Source organism: Dasypus novemcinctus, chromosome 20 (genome assembly GCF_030445035.2).
Source record: "Dasypus novemcinctus isolate mDasNov1 chromosome 20, mDasNov1.1.hap2, whole genome shotgun sequence".
NCBI lineage: Eukaryota > Metazoa > Chordata > Mammalia > Cingulata > Dasypodidae > Dasypus > Dasypus novemcinctus.
This window is the reverse complement of record NC_080692.1, coordinates 48,899,138-48,920,610: the sequence shown is the minus strand read 5'-3', so window position 1 is coordinate 48,920,610 and position 21,473 is coordinate 48,899,138. Positions and strand designations below refer to the sequence as shown.

General features: G+C 46.9%; 1 protein-coding gene across 1 annotated transcript in view; it reads right to left on the bottom strand.

Annotated features, from left to right (window-relative positions):
- Positions 1-20,879, bottom strand: part of SMCO2 (single-pass membrane protein with coiled-coil domains 2) — a 43,352-nt gene extending 22,473 nt beyond the window's left edge. The window contains exons 1-5 of the mRNA XM_058282947.1: positions 20,767-20,879; positions 15,639-15,727; positions 15,372-15,487; positions 10,848-10,981; positions 10,218-10,340 (exon numbers count right to left, since the gene is read on the bottom strand). Coding sequence (XP_058138930.1) covers positions 10,218-10,340; positions 10,848-10,981; positions 15,372-15,467 — 353 coding nt within the window. The 5' untranslated portion in view covers positions 15,468-15,487; positions 15,639-15,727; positions 20,767-20,879. The remainder of the gene's footprint in view (positions 1-10,217; positions 10,341-10,847; positions 10,982-15,371; positions 15,488-15,638; positions 15,728-20,766) is intronic.
- Between the last annotated feature and the right edge of the window lie 594 nt (positions 20,880-21,473).

Sequence of the window (21,473 nt, the reverse complement as noted above, 5' to 3'; positions counted from 1 at the left end):
TAGCTAATAAAAAGGACATAAAATGAAATCCTAAAAATATACTCAATCAAAAAGCAGTCAGGAGAATGGGGTAAGAAACAAATAACAGACAGCACTAATGGGAAAAAAATAGCAAGACAGTAGGTTTAAAACCAGCTATATCAATAATGGTAGTAAATGTAATGGCCTAAACACTCCAATTAAAATAGATTGTCAGACTAGATGAAATAACAAGATTTAACTGTATACTGCCTGCAAGAAAATATTTTAAATATAAAGTTATAAATAGATTAAAAGTGCAAAGTTAGAAAAAGTTGTCCCATGGTAATATTAATTAAAAAAAAACTGGGGAAGCAGACTTGGCCCAATGGTTAGGGCATCTGTCTACCACATGGGAGGTCCGTGGTTCAAACCCCGGGCCTCTTTGACCCATGTGCAGCTGGCCCATGCGCAGTGCTGATGCGCTCAAGGGGTCCCATGCACGCAGGGGTATCCCTGCATAGGGGAGCCCCATGCACAAGGAGTGCGCCCTGTAAGGAGAGCCACCCAGCGCGAAAGAAAGTGCAGCCTGCCCAGGAATGGTGCCACTGACACAACAAGATGACACAACAAAAAGAAACACAGATTCCCATGCTGCTGACAACAACAGAAGCGGACAAAGAAGAACATGCAGCAAATAGACACAGAGAACAGACAACTGGGGCGGGGGTGAAGGGAAGAGAAATAAATAAATAAATAAATCTTTAAAAAAATCCAAAAAACTGGAATGATGAATTAATATCAGAAAGTAATATTTCTGAGCAAAGACTACGACCAGGGATAAAAATCATTTGTAATGATAAAAGGGTCATTTCATCAAAAGGACATGATAGGGAAGTGGATGTGGCTCAAGCAACTGTGCTCCTGCCTGCCATGTGGGAGGTCCAGGTTCAGTTCCTGCTGCCTCCTGGAGACGGTAAGCTGATGTGAAGGGCTGGTGTAGTGAGATGACACAACAAGATGACGCAGTGAGATGATGCAACCAAAAGACAGCATGGAAACACAATGAGAGATGCAACAAAGCAGGAACAGAGGTGGCTCAAGTGATTAGCACCTCCCTCCTACATGGGAGGTCCTGGGTTCAGTTCCTGGTACCTCCTAGAAAGAGAAGACCAGCACACAAAAAACAGACAGAGCAAATGCAAACAATGAGGGGGCGGGAGGAAATAAATTAATTAAATCTTTTTAAAAAAAGAACATACTAGTTCTAAATGTTAAAACATCTAAAAACAGAGATTGAAAATAGAAGTAACCAGCAGAATATCTCAGTCTACTTATAATACCAGGAGTTAAAAATGCTTTTTGATCTGAATAAAAGGGGGAAATGGAAAGGACAAATGAGTTTATATGGCTATGAGTCTCCAAAAAGAGCCAGGAGGTTATCAGAGGGGTCGCCCTTATGCACACCTCAGCAGAGTCCCAGAGACAGCTAAAGTAGATACAACCCCAGGTGTTGGTTCTTCTGAGGGCTACAGAGACCCACAGCTTCTATGGTCATGGCAGATGGAGTTCAGTAACATGTCAGTTGGCCCTACTTTGGAGTTTGTGTTTCTGTGTGATGGAGCTGGACTTAGATGTGATCTTTGTCCACAAGTCTCTCCTGTTACTTTTACCGGAACTGTAGTTGGTGTTGGGGTTTAATGTATACCCAGGAGACCTGAATCATTGAGCATGTGACAGCCAGGCCCGGAGCCTCAACAGACTTGCAACTCCTACACTCTGGTTTATTGGACTTACCCCACTCAGCTAACATGGAGGTGAAGAAGGTCAACCACCACACCAGGGAGCCAAGAGTGCCTACAACTGAAAGCAGGAGAATTGCGTCCAGCATCCATGTGGAATCTAAGCCCCTCCTGATATAGATGTGGAGTGGACACTATCATTCCAAGGTCCACAGGATGGAAGAATAGAGTATGGATTAGAGTGGACTTACTGATATTCTATTTATGAACTATTGTGATTAGTAATCAAAGAAAATGTGGCATTGGTGTGGAGAAAGTGGCCATGGTGGCTGCTGGGGGTAGGGAGTGGGAGGAAGAGATGTGATGTGGGGGCGTTTTTGGGACTTGGAGTTTTCCTGGGTTGTGCTGCGGGGACAGTTACCGGACATTGTATGTCCTCCCATGGCCCACTGGGTGGACCGTGGGAGAGTGTGGGCTATGATGTGGACCACTGACCATGAGGTGCAGCGGTGCTCAGAGAGGTATTCACCAAGTGCAATGAATGTCTCATGATGATGGAGGAGGTTGTTGTTATCGGGGGAAGAGTGAAGTGAGGGGGGTGGGGGGTATAAAGGGACCTCATATTTTTTTAATGTAACATTAAAAAAAAAAGAAAATAGAAGTAAAAACTGATAGAACCGCAAGGGGAAGCAGACAAACCCACAATTATAACTGAAGATTTCAACACCTATCAATAAACCATAGAAGCAGACAAAATTAGTAAGTATATGAGATACTTGAATAACCCTATCAGCCAATTAGCCTACTTGGTATTTATAGAATACACCACCCAACAACAGCATAATACACACAGTACACATAGTACAAATGCAAAACATTTGTAAAAACAGAACATATTCTGAGCCGCAGAACAAGATTCAATAAATTCAAAAATAGGCAAATGATATAAATTTTGTCCTCTGACCATAATGGAATTAGAAATCAATAACAGAAAAATACCTGGAAAAATCCCCAAATATTTGGAAATGAATTAACACACTTCAAATAACTCATGGGTTCAAGAAGAAATCAAAAGCAAAATTAGAGTGCATTTTTTTAGGAGGTACCAGGGATTGAACCCGGGACTTCATGAAGCAGGCATTCAACCACTGAGCTACACCTACTCCCCAGAATGCATTTTTGAGCCAAATGAAAATGAAAATACAGGGTATCAAAATTTGTGGAATGTGCTGAAGCAGTTTTTAGAGGGAAATTTAGATCACTAAATGCTGTTATTAAGAAAAGATGAAAGATATTTTCAATGACCCTAACTTCTACTTTACAAAATTTGGAAAAGTAGAGCAAATTAAACTTAAAGTAAGTGGAAGAATGGAAATAGTAAAAATAAGATCAGAAATAAATGAGAATTTTTTAAAAAACAGAATTGAGAAAATCAGTGAAATCAAAAGCTGCTTCCTTTAGAAAATCAGTAACATGTCTAGATCTCTTTCCAGATTGATACAGAAAAAGAAAGAGAGGGCACAAATTATCAATATCAGGAATGACAGCGAGGACATCAACACAGAACCTAAAACTATTAAAAATAAAAAGGGATATTATGAACAACTTCATGCCAATCAATTTGACAACTTAGATGAAATACACAAATTCCTTCAAAGATACAAACTACCACTAAATATCATTCAAGAGTTAGTTTGAATAGCCTATATATTTATAAAATAAATATTTTAGTTCAAAATCTTACCAGAAAGAAATCTCCAAACCATCTGGTTTCACTGGTGATTTTAGGCAAAATTCAAGGAAGAAATGATAACAATTCTATACAAACTCATCCAGAAAATTAAAGAGGTGGAAATACATCCCCACTTGTTCTGATATCAAAACTAGATATACAAGAGAAAAAAAAATTACAGGCCACTATCCCTCATTAAGATAGATGTAAATTTTCAATTTTAGCACACTGTATCCAACAGTACATAAAAAGGATAATACAGCATTAGCCAAGTAAGGTTTCTTATGGGAAAGCAAGGCTGCTTCAGCATTCAAAAATCAGTCACTGTGTTTCACTATATCAAAAGTCTAAAAACAAACAAAAAGCACATATGATCATGCCCTGATGTACAAAAGCTATTGAAAATTCAATGCCCAAATCCAACTTTTAAAATCAGTATACTAAGAATAGAAGAAACTTTCTTAATTTGATAAGGGCCCCTATTTAAAATGACAGCTAATATCATATTTAACATTTAAAGTACTTAATACCTTTTAACATACTTTTGTTGTAAGATAGAGAACAAGTAAGTGTTTCCACCATCACCCCTTCTAGTCAACACTGGGCTGGAGGTTCTAGCCAATATAATAAGGCTATGAAATGAAGTGAAAGACATATAGATTGGAAAGAAAGATACATAACTGTCTCTATTCAAAGATAAGATGACCTATGATGAAGATCCCAAATAAAGTACAGAATCTCTGGAACTAAGAAGTGAGTTTAGCAAGTTCACAGGAAACAAGGACACAATGATACAATTTTGTTTCTATATATTAGTAATTAACTATTTAAATATGAAAATTTTAAAGTACCATTTATAATAACACCAAAAACATAAACTTAGGCATAAACCTAACAAAATATGAGGTATTTGTACAAGGAAAACTGTACAACACTGATGAAAGAAATCAAAGAAGTCTTAATAAAGAGCTATACCATATTCATGGATTTGAAGACTGAATAATGTTAACTAATTTCCAAATTGATCTATGAATTCATTGCAGTGCTAATCAAAATCATGGCAAGGATTTTGTGGGGAGAGAGCAGAGTAAGGGGTTCTAGGAATCAGTCCCTCCACCAGAACAGCCGTTAAACAGGCAGGAACTGTCTGAATCAACTATTTCAAAACTCTGGAGTCTAGTAGAACACGGGACAGCAACCTAGGAAGAACAGAAGGAAGAGGGTGGTAAATCGCAGTAAATACCAGTAAATGGCTCTCCACGTGGTGGTTACAGTTTCTCGGAAGTGCTGCAGTGGGGTCCAGCACCTGGCACCATTTACTGGTGCCAGAGAGGAACATAAAAATTCACTTCCCCAGGCTCTGGGGTTCACGGACCACAGGCTGATCAGTTATTTCGGGTAACAGGCACCCAGCTCTAAGGGCAGCTATTATTCCAAACTGCCCTGGAAAAAGGTGGCCAAGGAGACGTAACAATGGTGTGCCCCTTCAGCGCCATGGAAGGGCTGAACCTGCTGGGTGTGACTGAGCCATGAAATCACAGTTGTGGGGCCACGGAAAAATTCCTGGTGCCCTTCTTAGCCCTTCAGTCGGTCCCTCCCCAGGGCAGTTTGGGACCCTTTGTGGGTCCCTGGCCTTGTTTCTCCTGGGAAAGAATGACAGTAAACTCCTCTCCAGAGTGCCCCATCCCAGGAATCACCCTCCAGGAAGGAGAAGCTAGACCCAATGAAAAGCAGAAAGAACCCCCTGAGGCAGGTGGCCTCCGGGGCCGCGGCGTACCTCCTTTAAGTCTGGCGGTGGATCACCAGGAGAGAAGTTCTGTTTCTTGGAAAGCAGAGGGCACTCACTAGCAAGTACAAACCCAGGACGAGATGCAGGCCCAGAGAATACAGGAGGGACCCTGCACAGTGCAGTCGCCTTGCAACGACCGCCTGAGAGGAGGGCCAAACTCTGTGTGTGTGTCACAAGACAACACAAAGCCAATTTGCAAAGACAGAGAAAGAGTTATTTTTTCTCTTAGGTTTGTTTCTTTAGTTAGTAACTGACACTCAAGAAAGTACCTGCCATATCATCAGCTGGACACCAACTCAAGAAACACATCTCAGGGAAGAACTGAAATGAAAAATTCCATGGAGAGTTTTAACATCAGACTGGAACTGGCAGAACCAGAACAAGAATCAGCAAACTCAAAGACAAATCAGGCTGAGGAGCAGAAAGAAAAAATAATTACGAAAAGTGAAAACAGCCTAAGAAACCTCTGGGACCCTGTTAAGTATATCAAGATAAGCATTTTGGGAGTCCTACACAGGCAAAAAAAAAAAAAAAAGAGAAAGGGGAAGAAGAAATATTCAAAGAAATAATGACAGAAAACATCCCAAACTTAGCAAAAGATGTGACTGTAAACATCCAAGAAGTCCAGATGACACCAAACAGGACAAACTTGAAAAATAGTCTCTGTCATTTACTGAACAGATTGTTGAATGCAAAGGACTAGAAAAGAGTTCTGAAAGCTGCAAGAGAAAAGCAGCTTGTGTTACATACAAGGGAGTCTTAACTACATTAAGTGCTGATTTCTCATCAGAAATCATGGACACAAGAACAAACAACAAGCAAATCAAATGAAAAAGCCAGCTCAGGGAAACCAATATGGCTCAGTCATTGAGCGCCAGCTTCCCACATGGTTCAATCCCCAAGCCCTGGTATATTAAAAAAAAAAAAAATTCTTAGAAGAAAACATAGGAAAGCATCTTTAGGATCTTGTTTTAGGCGATGGTTTCTTAGACTTTACAACCAAAGCACAAACAACAACAACAACAAAATAGATAAATGGATCTCATCAAAATTAAGTCCATTTGAGCCAGAAAGGACTTTATCTTGAAAGTAAAACAACAGGAGAAAATATTTGGAAACCACATGTCTGATAAGGGTTTAATATCTAAAACTATAAGAAATTTTTCAACTCAACAACAAAAAGACAAACAACCCAAATAACAAATGGGGAAAAGACTTGAATATATCTCCCTCCAAAGATCATATACAATCGACCAACAAAGCACATGAAAAGATGCTCAACATGACTGCCATTAGGGAAATGAAAATCATGACACAATGAAATATCATTTCACATCTGCTAGAATAGCTATTAAAAACAAAACAAAATGGAAAATTACAAATGTTGGATAGGATGTGGAGAAAAAGGAACAGTTATTCATTGCTGGTGGGAATATCAAATGGTGCAGCCACTGTGGAAGACAGTTTGGCAGTTCCTTAGAAAGTTAAGTACAGAATTAGTTTATGACCTGGCAATCCCACTACCAGGTATATACCCAAAATAACTGAAAGCAGGGACTCAAACAGATATTTGCACACTGATGTTCACAGTGATATTATTCACAGTTGACAAAAAATAGAAGCAACCCAAGTGTCTATCAACTGATGAATGGATAAACAAAATGTGGTATATATGCACAATGGGATATTATTCAGTTATAAAAGAGTAATGAAGTTCTGATATACACAACACATAGATGAACCTTGAAGACATCATGTTGCGTGACATAAGCCAGACCTTAAAGGATAAATACTGTATGATCTCACTGATACGAAATAATTAGAACAAGCAACTTATAGAGTCAGAATCTAGAATATAAATTGGCAGGGGATGGGGTGGGGATAGGGAATGGGAAGTTAAGTTTGAAAATATACAGAGTTCTATCTGGGATGCTGGTAATATTTTTTAATAGATGGTCATGATGATAGTACAACCTTGCAAATATAATTAATAGAACTTAATTACATATAATGGCCAAAAGGAGAAATGTTAGGTCGTTTCCATGTTAGTAGCATAGTTTTTTTAATACAAGCAACTACACAACAAAAACAGTGAACTCCAAGTTAAATCATGGGCTATGGTTAATAGTGCAATTATAAAAATGTGCTTTCATCTATTTTAAGAAATGTACCATATCAATGTATAGTGTTGAAAAGAGTGTATTATATCCACTATTTTTCGGCATATCCACAACTTCTCTAATAAAATCAATCAACAGGTGAAATATACTAAAAACATCTCAGCAGGATTTTTAGTAGAAATTGGCAGGCTGTTTTTAAATTGTACATGGAAAAGCCCAAAGAAACTAGAATAGCTAAAATAATTTTAAAAAAGCAGAACAAAGTTGAAGACCTTTTATCACCGTATTTCAAGACTTACTATAAATCTACAGTAATGAAGATGGTGTGGTATTGGTGAAAGGTTATACATATAGATTAATGGAACAGAATAAAGAATCCAGAAATAGACATGCACATACATGGTCAACTGATTTTCAACAATGGTGTAAATGTAACTCCATAGAGAAATTTAACTCTTTTTAACAAATGGTGCTATAACAATTGGATATACATATTGAAAAAATTAAAAAATGGTACCTCCATCCTGACCTCACACCACATACAAATATTAATAAAAAATGAATTATATACCTAAATATAAAGTATAAACCTGAAAAAAAATCTGGAAGAAAATGTAGGAGAAAATATTTATAACAAATATCTCTTACATTTAATAAAATCATGATCTATAAGAGAAAAAAGTGATACATCGCGTTTTACAAAAATGAAGCACTTTTGGTCTTTGAAAGATACTTATAAGGATATGAAATGACATGGCACAAGATGGGAGAAAATATTTGCAAATCACATATTGAATATCTGGGTTTTTCTCATGATATATAAGGGAAATCAATAATAAATAAACCACCAAACCAATTTGTAAATGAACAAGATGCAAACAGGTATTTCACCCAAGAAGATATACATAAGGCAAATAAGCACATGAAAAGACACTCAGCATTAACAGTATTAGGAAAATGCAAATTGAAATCACACTAACACATCTCTACACAGCTGTTAAAATGACTACAATGAAAAGAACTGATAATACCAAGTGCTGGTGAGGATGCAGGGCAATTGGATTGCTCCTACACTTGGCGGAAACACGAAATCCATACTTCTTAGAAGAGAGTTTGGCAGTTCCTTATAAATATAAACACAGACTTATTAAACCCAACATTACTACTTCTAGTAGAAAAATGTGTTCACACAAAAGCCTATACAGAAATGTTTATAGTGCTTTTATTCATAATCGCCAAAAACCCCTAAAGTCCTTCAATTGGTGAATAAACTGTGGTACATCCATTTAAGGAATATCACCCAGCAGTGAAAAGGAACAAACGACTGATGCGTGCAATGACATGAACGACTCCCAAAGGCACTCCACTAAGTGAAAGAAGCATGAAAGGACGGGATAGGTCCATTTACGGAACACTCTGGAAAAGGCAAGACCGTAAGGACAGAGAACAGTGGGGGCCAGCAGCTGGGGACAGGGAGAGGGGTTGGCTACAAAAGGGCATGATGGGGAAGTAGATGTGACTCAAGTGGTCCGGCTCCCGTCTCCCATATGGGAGGTCCAGGGTTCGATTCCCGGGCCCTCGGCGAGCTGGCCTACATGGTGAGCTGGCCCGAGCAGAGTGCTGGCCTGTGCGGAGAGCTGGTGCAGCCAGATGATGCAACAAAAAGAGACACAGAGGAGAGACAATAAGGGACACAGCCAACCAGGGAGCTGAGGTGGCTCAAGAGAATGGTCGCCTCTCTCCTACTCCAGAAGGTCCCAGGGTCGGTTCCCAGTGCCCCCTAGAGAGAAGACAAGCAGATGCAGAACACAGAGCAAATGGACACAGAGAATAAATCTTTTTTTAAAAAGGGTTTGAGGAATTTTGGAGAGTGACAAAAATGGTCTTTATCTTGACGGTGGTAGCCACACAGCTGTAGGTTAGTCAAAACCGCAGAACTGTGCACCAAAAAGTGTGAATTTTACTGTATGTATATTTTTAACTGAAAAAAGAAGATTGTATGTGGTTTAGGTTAATAAAACAATAATATCATTTTTTAAAAGAATGTTGTTAATGCTTTGGAGGAGAAGAAGGTCCATTTGGACAGGAGGTCAGGAGAAGGGCTCTGAAGCTACGTTTAACTGAAAGGTAAAGCACAAGGGCACAGCTGGGAGAAGAAAACTCCTGCACAAGAAGGAGATTCGAACATCTAGGAGAGTTCAGAAGGCCAAAGGAGTTTATTAGGACACTTTATTGTTAATTAGAGGACTTTAATAACTGCTTATTAGGTACCAGGCACTATGTTTAGTGCTTAACAGATGGTATCTTATTTAATCCCCACAACAAACCAATGAAGTGGCTGTTGGTAGTCACTTTTTACGGAAGAGGAATATCAAAGCTGAAAAATGATGGATTAACTTGTCCAAGATGCCAAACCAAGAAATGGCATTGTGAAGATGCAAACAGTCTTTTTTTCTACCAGTGACTGGATAAATGGTCACCCATTAATTTTATCTTTTTTGTTTCATTGTTAAACTTTCCACTTAAATTCAGATAGGCATTACTTAATCTTTTTTTTCCATGTCCTGCGGCTTGGATCCCTTTGGACAATGTTGGGGAACCCTCAAGCATGCGTGGGGACCCCAAGCCCTCCCTTTGATAACTACGCGTGCTCTTCAAAGAAAGAGCTTTTAAGAGAATATCTCCCTTTGAGAGGGAAGAGCAAAGAGGAAGATAATTTTGATTTAGGGCTAGATATTTTGCGACTTGGACTTCCAATCATAAAACCTTACCCGTCTTATCCCAAAGGCTTTATAACTGTAATTCATAGTTTCTCAAGTTTTCAAGCTCTGATATTTTCCACCATTTTCTGATGAAACCCAACACCCTACAATTACCTCTTCACTGTGCTTTCTGTTACATTAATTTTTTGTATAATATTGTTAATTTTCTCCATCCAACGTTGTAGATCCATCTTTTCATTCCAGTTTTTTAGCTTGAAGAGTGTGTTCTCTTGGTTCCTACAGAAAAAATGTAGTCAGTTTTAAAACAGAAAGTGGGAAACAGCTCACATTGCCCAAAAATCTTTTCCTTTGGACAGCAAGTTGGTCTGCTTATTTATCTCCTGTCACCAACATGGACAGGTGGATAAGTTGGCCTCAAGAAAATAAACTTGGTTTTTGATATCGACGTGTAACAGATCTTTAAAACAGCATAATTTCCATTTAATAAAAATATATAGATATGTTTCTAATTTCCCTGCATGGGATGACTGTGAGGTATTGACTTCAGAATAGTGGTTATATGTTGTGCAGCAGGAGAGGGCTGCATGACGTACTGATCGTGAGAGTTAGAATTCCTAGAAACTTAACTGAGAGTGATGGGATATGTACTAGTTCCAGGCTCCAAAGAGCCCTCTGGCTCTTCCTACCTCCCCAACTTGTTACCTCTCCACCTCCCCACCTCCCCACCTCCCCACCTCCCCACAATATTGTCAAATGTTCCCTCTTGCACGTGTCAAGGCTTACGGGTCGGTGATGCTTTCCTCTGAGAATGGCAAAGCTGTTTGCACGGGGGGCTCCTCACGTCCAGGGGCGGTTTCTTGCTCCTCCTGCTCTCCCTGCCAGCCTTGGGCAGGCTCAGCCTCCAGCTGCAGCCCCTCCTGGTAGCGGTGAGGAAGGAAGCAGAGCAGAACAGAGAGGCTGACAAGAGACGGCGGCCCCCAGCCCTCCAGATGCACGTGTCCCTTCTCGGGGGCCAGCACATAGCCTTCTCCGAAGCTGGAGACTTAAAATGCATTTGTAGGGAAGCTGATATGGCTCAAGGGATTGGGCTCCCGCCTCCCACATGGGAGGTCCCAGGTTAAGTTCCCAGTGCCTCCTGGAGAAGGTGAGGTGGCACAATGAGATGATGCAGCAAAGAGACACAGAGAGGAAAGACAACGAGAGACACAACAAAGCAGGGAGCTAAGGTGGCTCAGGTGAATGAGCACCTTCCACATGGAAGGTCCCAGGTTCAGTTCCCGGTGCCTCCTAAAGACACAGAGCACACGGAGAGCAGACAGTGAGTGCAAACAACAGGGAGGGGTGATAAATAGATAAAATACATCTTAAAATAAATGCTTTTGTAAAATAAGCAAACATGCTCTCCTGCTAGGTTTACAGAGGGAGGCCAGGGCAGGGACGTGTAGAGATCAGAGCCCCGAAACTATCAGCGATGACAGGGAACAGAACCCCACCCGACTGAGGACTCCGACTCCGTGAGAACGCGGTCACAGTTCTGGTCTCTGAAAATCAATGTCAGGAAGCCGATGTGGCTTAAGTGATAAGGCCTCTGCCTACCATATGGGAGGACCTGGGTTCGATCTCTGGGGCCTCCTAGTGAAAAAGAAGGGAAAGTGTGACTGTGCGGCAAGCCAGGGCCCACACGAGTGCCTGTGTGATGAGCCAGTGCCCGCACGAGTGCTCATGTGGTGAGCCAGTGCCCGCGCAGCGAGTCACGCAGCAAGATGATGACGCATCAAAAGAGAGACAAGGGGAGTCAAGGTGAAGCGCAGCAGAGACCAGGAACTGAGATGGCTCAATTGACAGGGAACCTCTCTCCCCATCAGGGGTCTCCAGGATCAAATCCCAGTGAATCCTAGAGGAGAAAAAATGAGAAGAGAAGACAATACAGACAGCAAAAAACAGCAGGGCGGGAGGAGGGGAAGGGGGGTAATAAATAAATAAATCTTAAAAAAAAAAGTCAATGTCATGGAAAAGAAAAAGGTGATGGAACTGCTCTATCTAAGCGAGTCTAAAGAGGTGTAACAACCAAATGCATTGCGTGGGTCTGATTTGGGTTCTGGTTTAAAAAAAATACAAACACAAAATCCAAAGAGGAGGCCCTGGGGATGTGACTCGTTTGGGAACATGGTCTCTGCAGCTGGAACTGAGGTATGGATCCTGAGCCAAGGCCATCCTGAGTTCCTGCCTGGGCCCTAAATCCCAGGCCACGTGCTCGTATGAGAGACAGAGGAGGAACGCCGGGGGCACGGGAGGCAGGCGGGGGAAGGGAGGAGGAGGTGGAGTGGCGCAGCCACCAGCCGGGGGGCTCCCGGAGGCTCCCGGAGCGGGAAGGGGTCCCCAGAGCCTTCAGGGGGGCGCGGCCCCACCGACACCCTGGTTTTAGACTTGCCGCCTCCAGGACAGGGAGAGAATAAAAGCCACTCAATTTGTGGTGAATTGTCACGGCAGCACAGGACACTAGCAGACGTGGCTCTGAGTGTGTGGCCTGTGCTCGGCCAGGTCTGGGTTCCTAGACCAAGGCTTTTTCATCAGGCCTGGGCCACGGGGTCAGATGAGGAAATCCAGCCCCAGCTCTGGCACCGTCCCTAGCTGTGGCACCCCATACCCGAGGACCACGGCTCAGCTCAGCCAGGGCTGCCGGACCCCCGGGGTCTCAGCTACCTCCTTGTGACCAAAAAGCACCCCAATTTCAGTTTCTTCCCACCCAGTCTTTTACCAGCCTAGGCAAAAGCAGCAGAACTACTGCGGCCCAGAGAAGGGGTGCTCCCCTGGGGAGTCCCAGGCCCTCGCAGCCCCCTTCCCCTGCCACCCGCGCTGACCGGGCCACAGGCCAAAGCTCGGCCTCCGGCTCTGCGACAAGGAGCTAACGTCGGCCAGTCTCTAGGTTCCTTCTATGTCTCGTAACCCATGATGACATTTCCTGTTTCCATCCATTAACTCGCTTTAATGGTTAATATGCCACAGAAGTGTCAAAAGGCAGGAAGTAGAAAGAAAAAGATTTTTAAAAATATTCCGTATTGCACACATAAAATAAGAGTTGTGTTTTTTTAAAGAGCAAACTAAAAGTGTGCTTGTGTGAAACCCGCAGCCTGAGGGCTTTGCTTTCCACTGCTGTGCAGCAGTTTGAGGAGCTCATGAGTGTCCATCTGAATTTCCGCAGGTACTTCACACTCAAGTGAAGTGTAGTCCCCTCTACCACTTCTTAGAAAAAGACAAATGTAAGACTGTGCAAAGTAGAGACCTACAGGTGTGCTTTCGTAGACTAAGAGAAAAATGTTTCTTCCCCCAAAGATCATGTAAGTAGAGAGACTATTCATCCTTCTCTCAGGAGAGAGCCAAGTTAATTAATACTTATTTGCTAATTATGGAACTGCAGGTGATTTATTTTTAGGTCATCATAGAATTTGTATATAAATTAATATAAAGAAATACAATTATAAATTTTAAAATGCTTGTGTTAAACCACATGCCTTGACCTGGGATTGGTCATGCCTTATACCCCGAGAGTGTGGCTATCTGATAAACTATCAAAGACTGAATAATTTTCTCGTCTATTAGACTTCGTCTGCCCTGAGTTGATAGACAACATGATCACAGTTCACTCTCTGACAAGATTCAGCAGGACCCGCTTAGCCATGAAAGCACAGGTGCCGTGGCAAAGCTCACCTGGCAGCAGGTGTCGAGGCGAAGCTCACCTGGCAGCAGGTGGTGTGGCGAAGCTCACCTGGCAGCAGCCCCTGCCTGGAGCCCAGGCACAGCCCTTTCGGAGAGTAAGATGCTGCTGTCCGTCGAGGCACCCAGGTGCTCCCTCAAATCCCGGCTCCTCCGACCTCAGTTTCCCGCACTTCTTTCTCCATCCTGGCACCTCTAAGGACACCGTCCCTGGGCTCTCTCTGACGCAGTTCCTGCTGCTCCTCAGCTCCACGGAAGGCTCTCGCGTCTCCCTCTCTCCGCCCGCTTTTCACGGATCTCGTGACCTAGCTCACATCTCTAACCCCACGCCTCACCCCTTCTGTTTTCTTTATTTACTACAAGTCCTTGAAGGTAGAGCTCGGGTCAGGGACCTTTTCCTTCTACAAATTGGCAGAGCTCACTGTTCCCAAACCCAAAACATTTTCAAAAGAGAACAGAGACAAGCCCTGAGCTTCCTTCTGGGGCGGATCCACCAGGAGGGGAGGCGCCTCTCCACCCTCCCCTGCGCTCTTCTGGTGGGGGAACCCCTGTCTCCTCAGTAGGAGTCTGGGGAGCTGTAGCAGTTGAATATTATTGATGAATTCCAAAAAGAAATATTGGATTATGTTTGTAAAGTGATCTCCTCCGGGCATATTAGATTATACTGGATTCATAGGTTTACTTAATTAAGTAATTGTGTAAACCTCTTGTGCCAGTAGGGCACTAAAGGGTGGGGACACACAGATAAAAGGCATGGCAAAGGACAGAGTGGAGGGTTTTTTATGTTGGAGTTGGATGCTGAAGCCTTAAGATGGAGTCCCGGGAAGTCAGCTCACAGAGGAAAGAGAAGCCAGCCTAGGAAGAGAGGCACCCTGAGCCCAGAGAGAAGCAAGACCCTGGAAGGGAGGAACCCAGGAAGCCTGAGCCCTCGCCAGACGTCGGCAGCCATCTTGCTCCAACGTGTGAAAATAGGCTTTGGTGAGGGAAGTAGCTTACGCTTTATGGCCTGGTGTCTCTAAGCTCCTACCCCAAATAAATACCCTTTACAAAAACCAACCAATTTCTGGTATTTTGCATCAGCATCCTTTGGCTGACTAATGCAGGAACCCTTGGAGGGAGCTGCCCACCAACAAAGAAAACCAGGGTCTCGGGCACGCCGTCGTGTTGAAGACAATGGAGCAAAGCCGCGTCTTTCCAGGACCGCCCTGTGTTTGCCGGCGCAGCCTCCTCTCCAGGGCAGGCAGGGGGCTGGATTTCCAACCCCACCCGAGAGTCCCACCCCAGGTGCAGCACACGTCTCGGATGCGGCCTCTGGGGACACCTTGCCACCATGGGGTACTCCACTCGGAGACCTGCCGTTGGGTTCGAGGGGCTGCAGCTGGTCCCTGCGTTCAAGGACGTAAATAGCACGACGGCACCGGCTCGTGCGGAGGCAGGGGAGGCCTGGCCTGCGGGGCGGCCCCGCGCAGCGGTGCCACCTGCGCCTCCGCCTGGTCTCAGGCCCCGCAGCCCGGCGGCCACGGGGAGGAGACCCTCAACAGCTCCTCGTAGCTCTGTGCTCCCATCCACCGCGCACTGGAGCCGCTCCCTTACCTGGCAGCCAGGCTCCACCTGGAACAGGAGGGCACTCTGCGGGGGTTCAGGGCCACAGCCGTGCACCTGCGCCGAGGCGCACCCGGTGCGGTCCATGTGGGGCTCTCCTGCGGCAGCTGCAAGCGCACGACGTGCTGCGACCCCCGGGCCCTGACCGCCCCCCACCCCCGGCACCTGCCTCCTGGCACCGCCGCCTCTCCAGGCGAGCACGGCCGGCAGAGCCCAGCACCCAGGACGGTGGGGGGCTGGGGGCCCGCGCCGACTCACCCCTGCTGCTGCCGTCCTGCTCTGTCCTCGTGGAGCCTGAGCCGGTCCCCGCGGTCGGCGTCCCCCGGCCACCTTGTCCTTGGGATGTGCTGCACGTGGGGCCCAAGACAGCAAGAGCAGGGTGACCCAGCCTGGCCGGCCAGCCCCGCCCACAGCCGGGCCGCCCCCACGACGGCCCCTTACCACGCTGCGGCGCCAGGGCGCGAGCCAGGCGCGGGCCCCTTGGTGCCAGCGTGGCTGGAGGCTCTGGCGTGGCCCCGGGGGGCTTCTCCGGCTAGCGTGAGGGTCGTGTGAGCGCGAACGCTGCGCAGTGAGCGCGGCTTTTAGGAGGGATGTCAGTGGCCAGGCGGGGGCTGGAAGCCGTCGTGTGTACGACCACTTTCTGATTATATATTACTAAGTACCTTGTGAAAAACAGCAAAGTAGAAGAAAATAAAAATTGCTGCCACTCCAGTGATAACTGGAGATATCCAGACATAACTGCTGTTAATATTTTGCTGTATTTTTTCTGAATGACATATCTGTTTTATTATTTCTCCATTTTTGACAAATAGGTTATTTCTAAATGATCCCTGTTACAAATAATACAGTAGTGAATATCCTAGCTTATCAATATTCAGTGTGTCTCTATTTAGGATCCCTCCCTAGAAGTAGAATCACTAAAATTTCTTAGAGTTTAGAAAGATATGCCTAAATTGCTTTCCCAAAGGCTCTGCCACCCTCGCTGCCGTGCCGTGTGGGTGCCTGGGAAGCTGAATTCCAGCCGGTAGGCGAGTGTCAGCTGGAGTGCAGAGCAGGAAGCTGTCAGGGAGCTTGTGAAAGGAAACGAAAAGAAGACGGGGAGGAGAGGGCTGCCTCGAGGAAGTTTGTCTCAAAAGCCGTGAGGAGGGGTTCAAATCCCGGGCCTCCTGGCCTGTGTGGTGAGCTGGCCCACGCGCAGTGCTGATGCACACAAGGAGTGCTGGGCCACGCGTAGGGGAGCTCCACGCACAAGGAGTGCGCCCCGCAAGCAGAGCCGCTCCATGTGAAAAAAGGGCAGCCTGCCCAGGAGTGGTGCCACTCGCACGAGAGCTGACGCAGCAAGATGGCACAACAAAAAGAGATACAGTTTCCTGGTGCCGCCTGATAATGCAAGTGGATGCAGAAGAACACACAGCAAATGGACACAGAGCAGAAAATGGGGGGAGGAGGGGAGAAATAAATAAAAAATAAATCTTCAAAAGCCATGAGGAAGAATAGAATATGGATTAGAGTGGACTTACTGATATTCTACTCTGAAACTATTGTGATTAGTAATGGAAGAAATTGTAGCATTGATGTGGAGAAAGTGGCCACGGGAGTTGGTGAGGGCAGGGAGAGGGAAGAAGAGATGAGATGTGGGGGTATTTTCAGGACTTGGACTTGTCCTGGGTGGTGCTGCAGGGACAGATGCTGGACGTTGTATGTCCTGCCATGGCCCACTGGGTGGCCTGGGGGAGAGTGTGGACTACAATGTAAACCACTGTCCATGTGGTGCAGCAGTGCTCCAAAATGTATTCACCAAATGCAGTGAATGTGCCGCGATGATGGAAGAGGCTGTTGATGTGGGAGGAATGGGGGGAGGGGAGGTACGTGAGGACCTCACATTCTTTTTAATGTAACACTGAAAAATAAAGAGAGAACAAAAAAGCCATGAGGAGAGGAAAGAACTCCGGGTCACAGCAGAAGTCAGGGAGGGGGGAGGCCCAGCACGAGAAGACGTCTCCCCCACGTCACACCAGTGGTGTCCGTGGACGGTCTGGGAGGGGGCCACGCAGGGCCCTGCGGGGCGGAGGTGGGGAAGGGGTTCGCGGCTGCCTCAGGTGCGGGGTGCTGGAGGCGGGGGTGCTGGCAGCGCGGGCCCGGGGGCGCCGCCTGGCCCTGCAGCAAAGCGCGGTGGCCGGGGCGTGGGCTGCGGGGCTCCTGCGGGGCGCACCAGGAAAAGCGGCCTCCAGCCCTGGGTGACCGGGTTCAGGGGGACCCCGCGCCCCGCCGGCCCGCGCGGCTCCGCTCGCCGCTGTTTCCTGACAGGGCCAGGCCCTCCGAGGCGATTCCAGGCCCCGAGAGGCGGGCGCCGCTGAGGGGTGCCGGCTGAGAGGCCTCCTGCCCCACATCAGAGCCAGGGCAAGGGGAGGGCCTGCTATCTGGTGACGCTTTGACAACCTGATGGCTTTCCCAAGAGCAATGTAAGAGAAACCCCGGCCCTGTTAATGCAGGTGCTCGCTCAAGCCCGCCTCTGCCCGCTTTCTCACGTTTCAAATAAAAGGTACAGGCCTGACGACCGCTTATGTTAGTGCACCACCCAGCAGTGACAAAATCCTTCTCCCACGTCTTCTCATCCAGCTCCTGCAGCACAGCGGGGACGACATTACCCCCTTATTTGTGGGGTTGCTGCGGTTCTGGGAGCCGTACAGCGGTTACCCAGAAGTGCCCGGGCTCAGACCAGTGCTTCCAATAGCTGCTGGCAAGGGACCTCCCCAGAATGCCAGGCCGGGGATCTCCAAGAGAACTTTCCGTGATACGCAGATATCCCCTACACTGTCCAATATAGAAGCGCCTAGCCATACATGACTCCTGAGCACTGGAAGTGTGGCTGGTGCAACTGGTGAACTTCATTTTAGGTGAAATCAAGTTGAAATGAATTTAAATTTAAATTGCCACATGTGACCGATGGCTGCCATACAGGACAACTGAGAATTTTCTAGGGGCCAGCAAATTACGGCCCACAGGCCAAGTGCAGCCTGCCACCTGTTGTATAATGAGGTGTTATTGGCACACAGCCACACCCAGCTCTTTCCACACTGCCTGCGCCTGCTTGTGCACTGTAATGGCAGGACTGCCTGGTTGTGACAGATCATTTGGTCCACAAAGCCTAAAATATTTACTATCTTGCCCTTCACAGAAAAGGTTTGCTGACCCCTGCTCCAGAGCATCGTCTTCTTCTGTGATGATGGGTGTTTGCTACAAGGAGTAAATTAAATACAGTGGACAAGAGCTTGCACTCTGGAAGTCAAGCTGAGTTCACCGGCCAGCATCAACACACCCACACCTGGCAGCTGGGTAAGAACCTTACTGCCCGGGCCTTGGTTTCCTCCTCTGTAGAATGGGCCAACATTAGTGCTACTAAAGTTATTAGAGTTGTGAGTAAACAAAACCATCCTTATCTGTGCTAATCACAGTGAGAGGCAAATAGCAAACACTTGGCAGTTTATCCATATCTATCTATTAAAATAAAAGCCGTGGAAATGGGAGCAAATTATAAGGGTTTTTTTAGTTTCAAACAACACAGTAGTAGTAGTTGCACATGTGCAGCACTTTCAGTTTACAAAGATTTTTTACTAAGTTATTTCATTTGAGCCGCACAGCCACCCTCTGTGGTTGGCCAAGCAAGGCAGATCTTATAACCTCCAGTTTTTTTTTTTGTTTTTTTTTAAAGATTTATTTTTATTTAATTTCCCCCCCTCCCCTGGTTGTCTGTTCTTGGTGTCTATTTGTTGCGTCTTGTTTCTTTGTCTGCTTTTGTTTCTTTGTCCGCTTCTGTTGTCTTCAGCGGCACGGGAAGTGTGGGCGGCGCCATTCCTGGGCAGGCTGCACTTTCTTTTCACGCTGGGCGGCTTTCCTCACGGGCGCACTCCTTGCGCGTGGGGCTTCCCCACGCGGGGGACACCCCTGCGTGGCATGGCACTCCTTGCGCGCATCAGCACTGCGCATGGCCAGCTCCACACAGGTCAAGGAGGCCCGGGGTTTGAACCACGGACCTCCCATATGGTAGACGGACGCCCTAACCACTGGGCCAAAGTCCGTTTCCCAACCTCCAGTTTTTTAGCTGGAGAAATTGGGATTCAAAAATGACCCAACATTTGCCCAAAATTTTATTGCTAGAAAATAAGATTTACCCTGCTAATTCTGGCTACACATTTTGCAATCATCCTACTATTTTACATAAAACCATGCCGAATACCACTGAGCTATAGCCACTCCCCAGTGAGAGTTGGTTTTTCCATCTCTCTATTTTCAGGAGGTACTGGGGATTGAACCCAAGACCTCGTACATGGGAAGCAGGCGCTCAACCGCCGACATGCCCACTCCCTAGAAGCTAACTTTTTTTTAATTTTTAAAAAAATTTTATTTATTTCTCCCCCCTTCCCCCGCCCAGTTGTCTGTTCTCTGTGTCCATTCGTTGTGTGTTCTTCTGTGACCACTTTTATCCTTGTCAGCAGCACTCAGAATCTGTGTCTCTTTTTGTTGTGTCATCTTGCTGTGTCAGCTCTCCGTGTGGGCGGTGCCATTCCTGGGCAGGCTGCACTTTCTTTTGCGCTGGGCGGCTCTCCTTACGGGGCGAGCACTCCTTGCGCGTGGGGCTCCCCTACACGGGGGACACCCCTGCGTGGCAGGGCACTCCTGAGCGTGGGCCAGCTGCACGCGGGTCAAGGAGGCCCGGGGCTTGAACCGCGGACCTCCCATGTGGTAGACGGACGCCCTAACCGCTGGGCCAAGTCCACTCCCCTGGAAGCTGGCTTTTGACTCGTTGTGTAGTCTAGACCTTGCTTCTCAGTCTGGACTGCTGCTCAGCAGTGCCCACGTCACCTGGGAGCTCGCTGGACGCACAAAAGCTCAGGCACCAACCCAGACTTACACAGTCAGCACCTGCATTTTAACAGGAGCACAGGGGACTTCTAGAGAGATTGAAGCTTGGAAGCTGTAGTACTCTGCACCCTATAAAATAGAGTTCCTCTTCCTTCTGTCCCTGTACCCCAACTCTTCATCCCTACATGTTTACCCCATTGGCCTCGTGGCCTGTTTAGCATAACTGAAAAGAACCCCTCCCCTGCCCCCTGCCTTCCCATAAAACCTTTAAAACTGCAGTTGTGGAGAAGCATAAGGTTTTAGTCAAAAGGAATAGATGAACTAGTTTAAAAGACAGTTGATGAAAGCTCTAACTTAGGTTTGGGGGGATTTTCTTCAAGTCAGGCACTCGATCACGCTCTTTGGTACCTGCTGGGACAACGTGGGATCTCGGAAATCTCCTGCAGCGGGCTGGCAGTAAGCAGGGGTGCAGCGCCGCACGCGCTCCCGGCAGCGTGCTGGTGAGCTAGTGGACTATGCGTACCTGCTGATAGCTTTGTTCTTCCCAGGCCTGAAATCAGAGAGACCTCTGAATCCAACGGAGCAGACGAGCAGCAGGCAGGCCGGCGGGACCGTTCTGGGGGTGCCAGGACCCGCTCGCGCCAGCGCCGCGGGCGGAAGGGAGCCGGCTGGGGGGAGGCGCGCCGGGCCGGGAGGTTTGCCGTTGGACGCCCCTCCCCGACATTCCACTTGGAACGCGGCTCGGGCCGCCTCCCAACCCCCCCTCGTGAGGTGCCAGGTGCGCCTGGCTCCCCAGCCCGCCTCCCAGCTTCTTTGTTTCTCTGGACAATTCTCTGGGAACACAATCCTTCTCCCTCCCAGCCCTCTGCCCATCCGTCCTCCAGCCCCTGCCGTGGAGCTGGGCTCTTCCGCCAGGCTCGCCCCTCTCGCCTGCTATTCTGAACTGAGACATCTGGCCTTTTCCAGGTGGTCTCACAGAGGACGGAGGCCCGAGACCTTCTCCAGGGGAGGCTGTGACTTCCCTGATCCTCCCCCCAGCGAGAACGAGGAGCCAGCTGCTCTTGCCACCAGGCCTGCTCCCTGCGAAGGCCACACTTCCAGCGAGCACTGCCCAACTCCCCCTCCTCCAGGACGGCAGGGCAGGTCGGCCTTCCCCGCTCACCTCCTCTTCGCCCATCTTTCCTGGGCACCTCAGAGCCCGTGGGAAGGGCCTGGCCCTCTGACCTCACA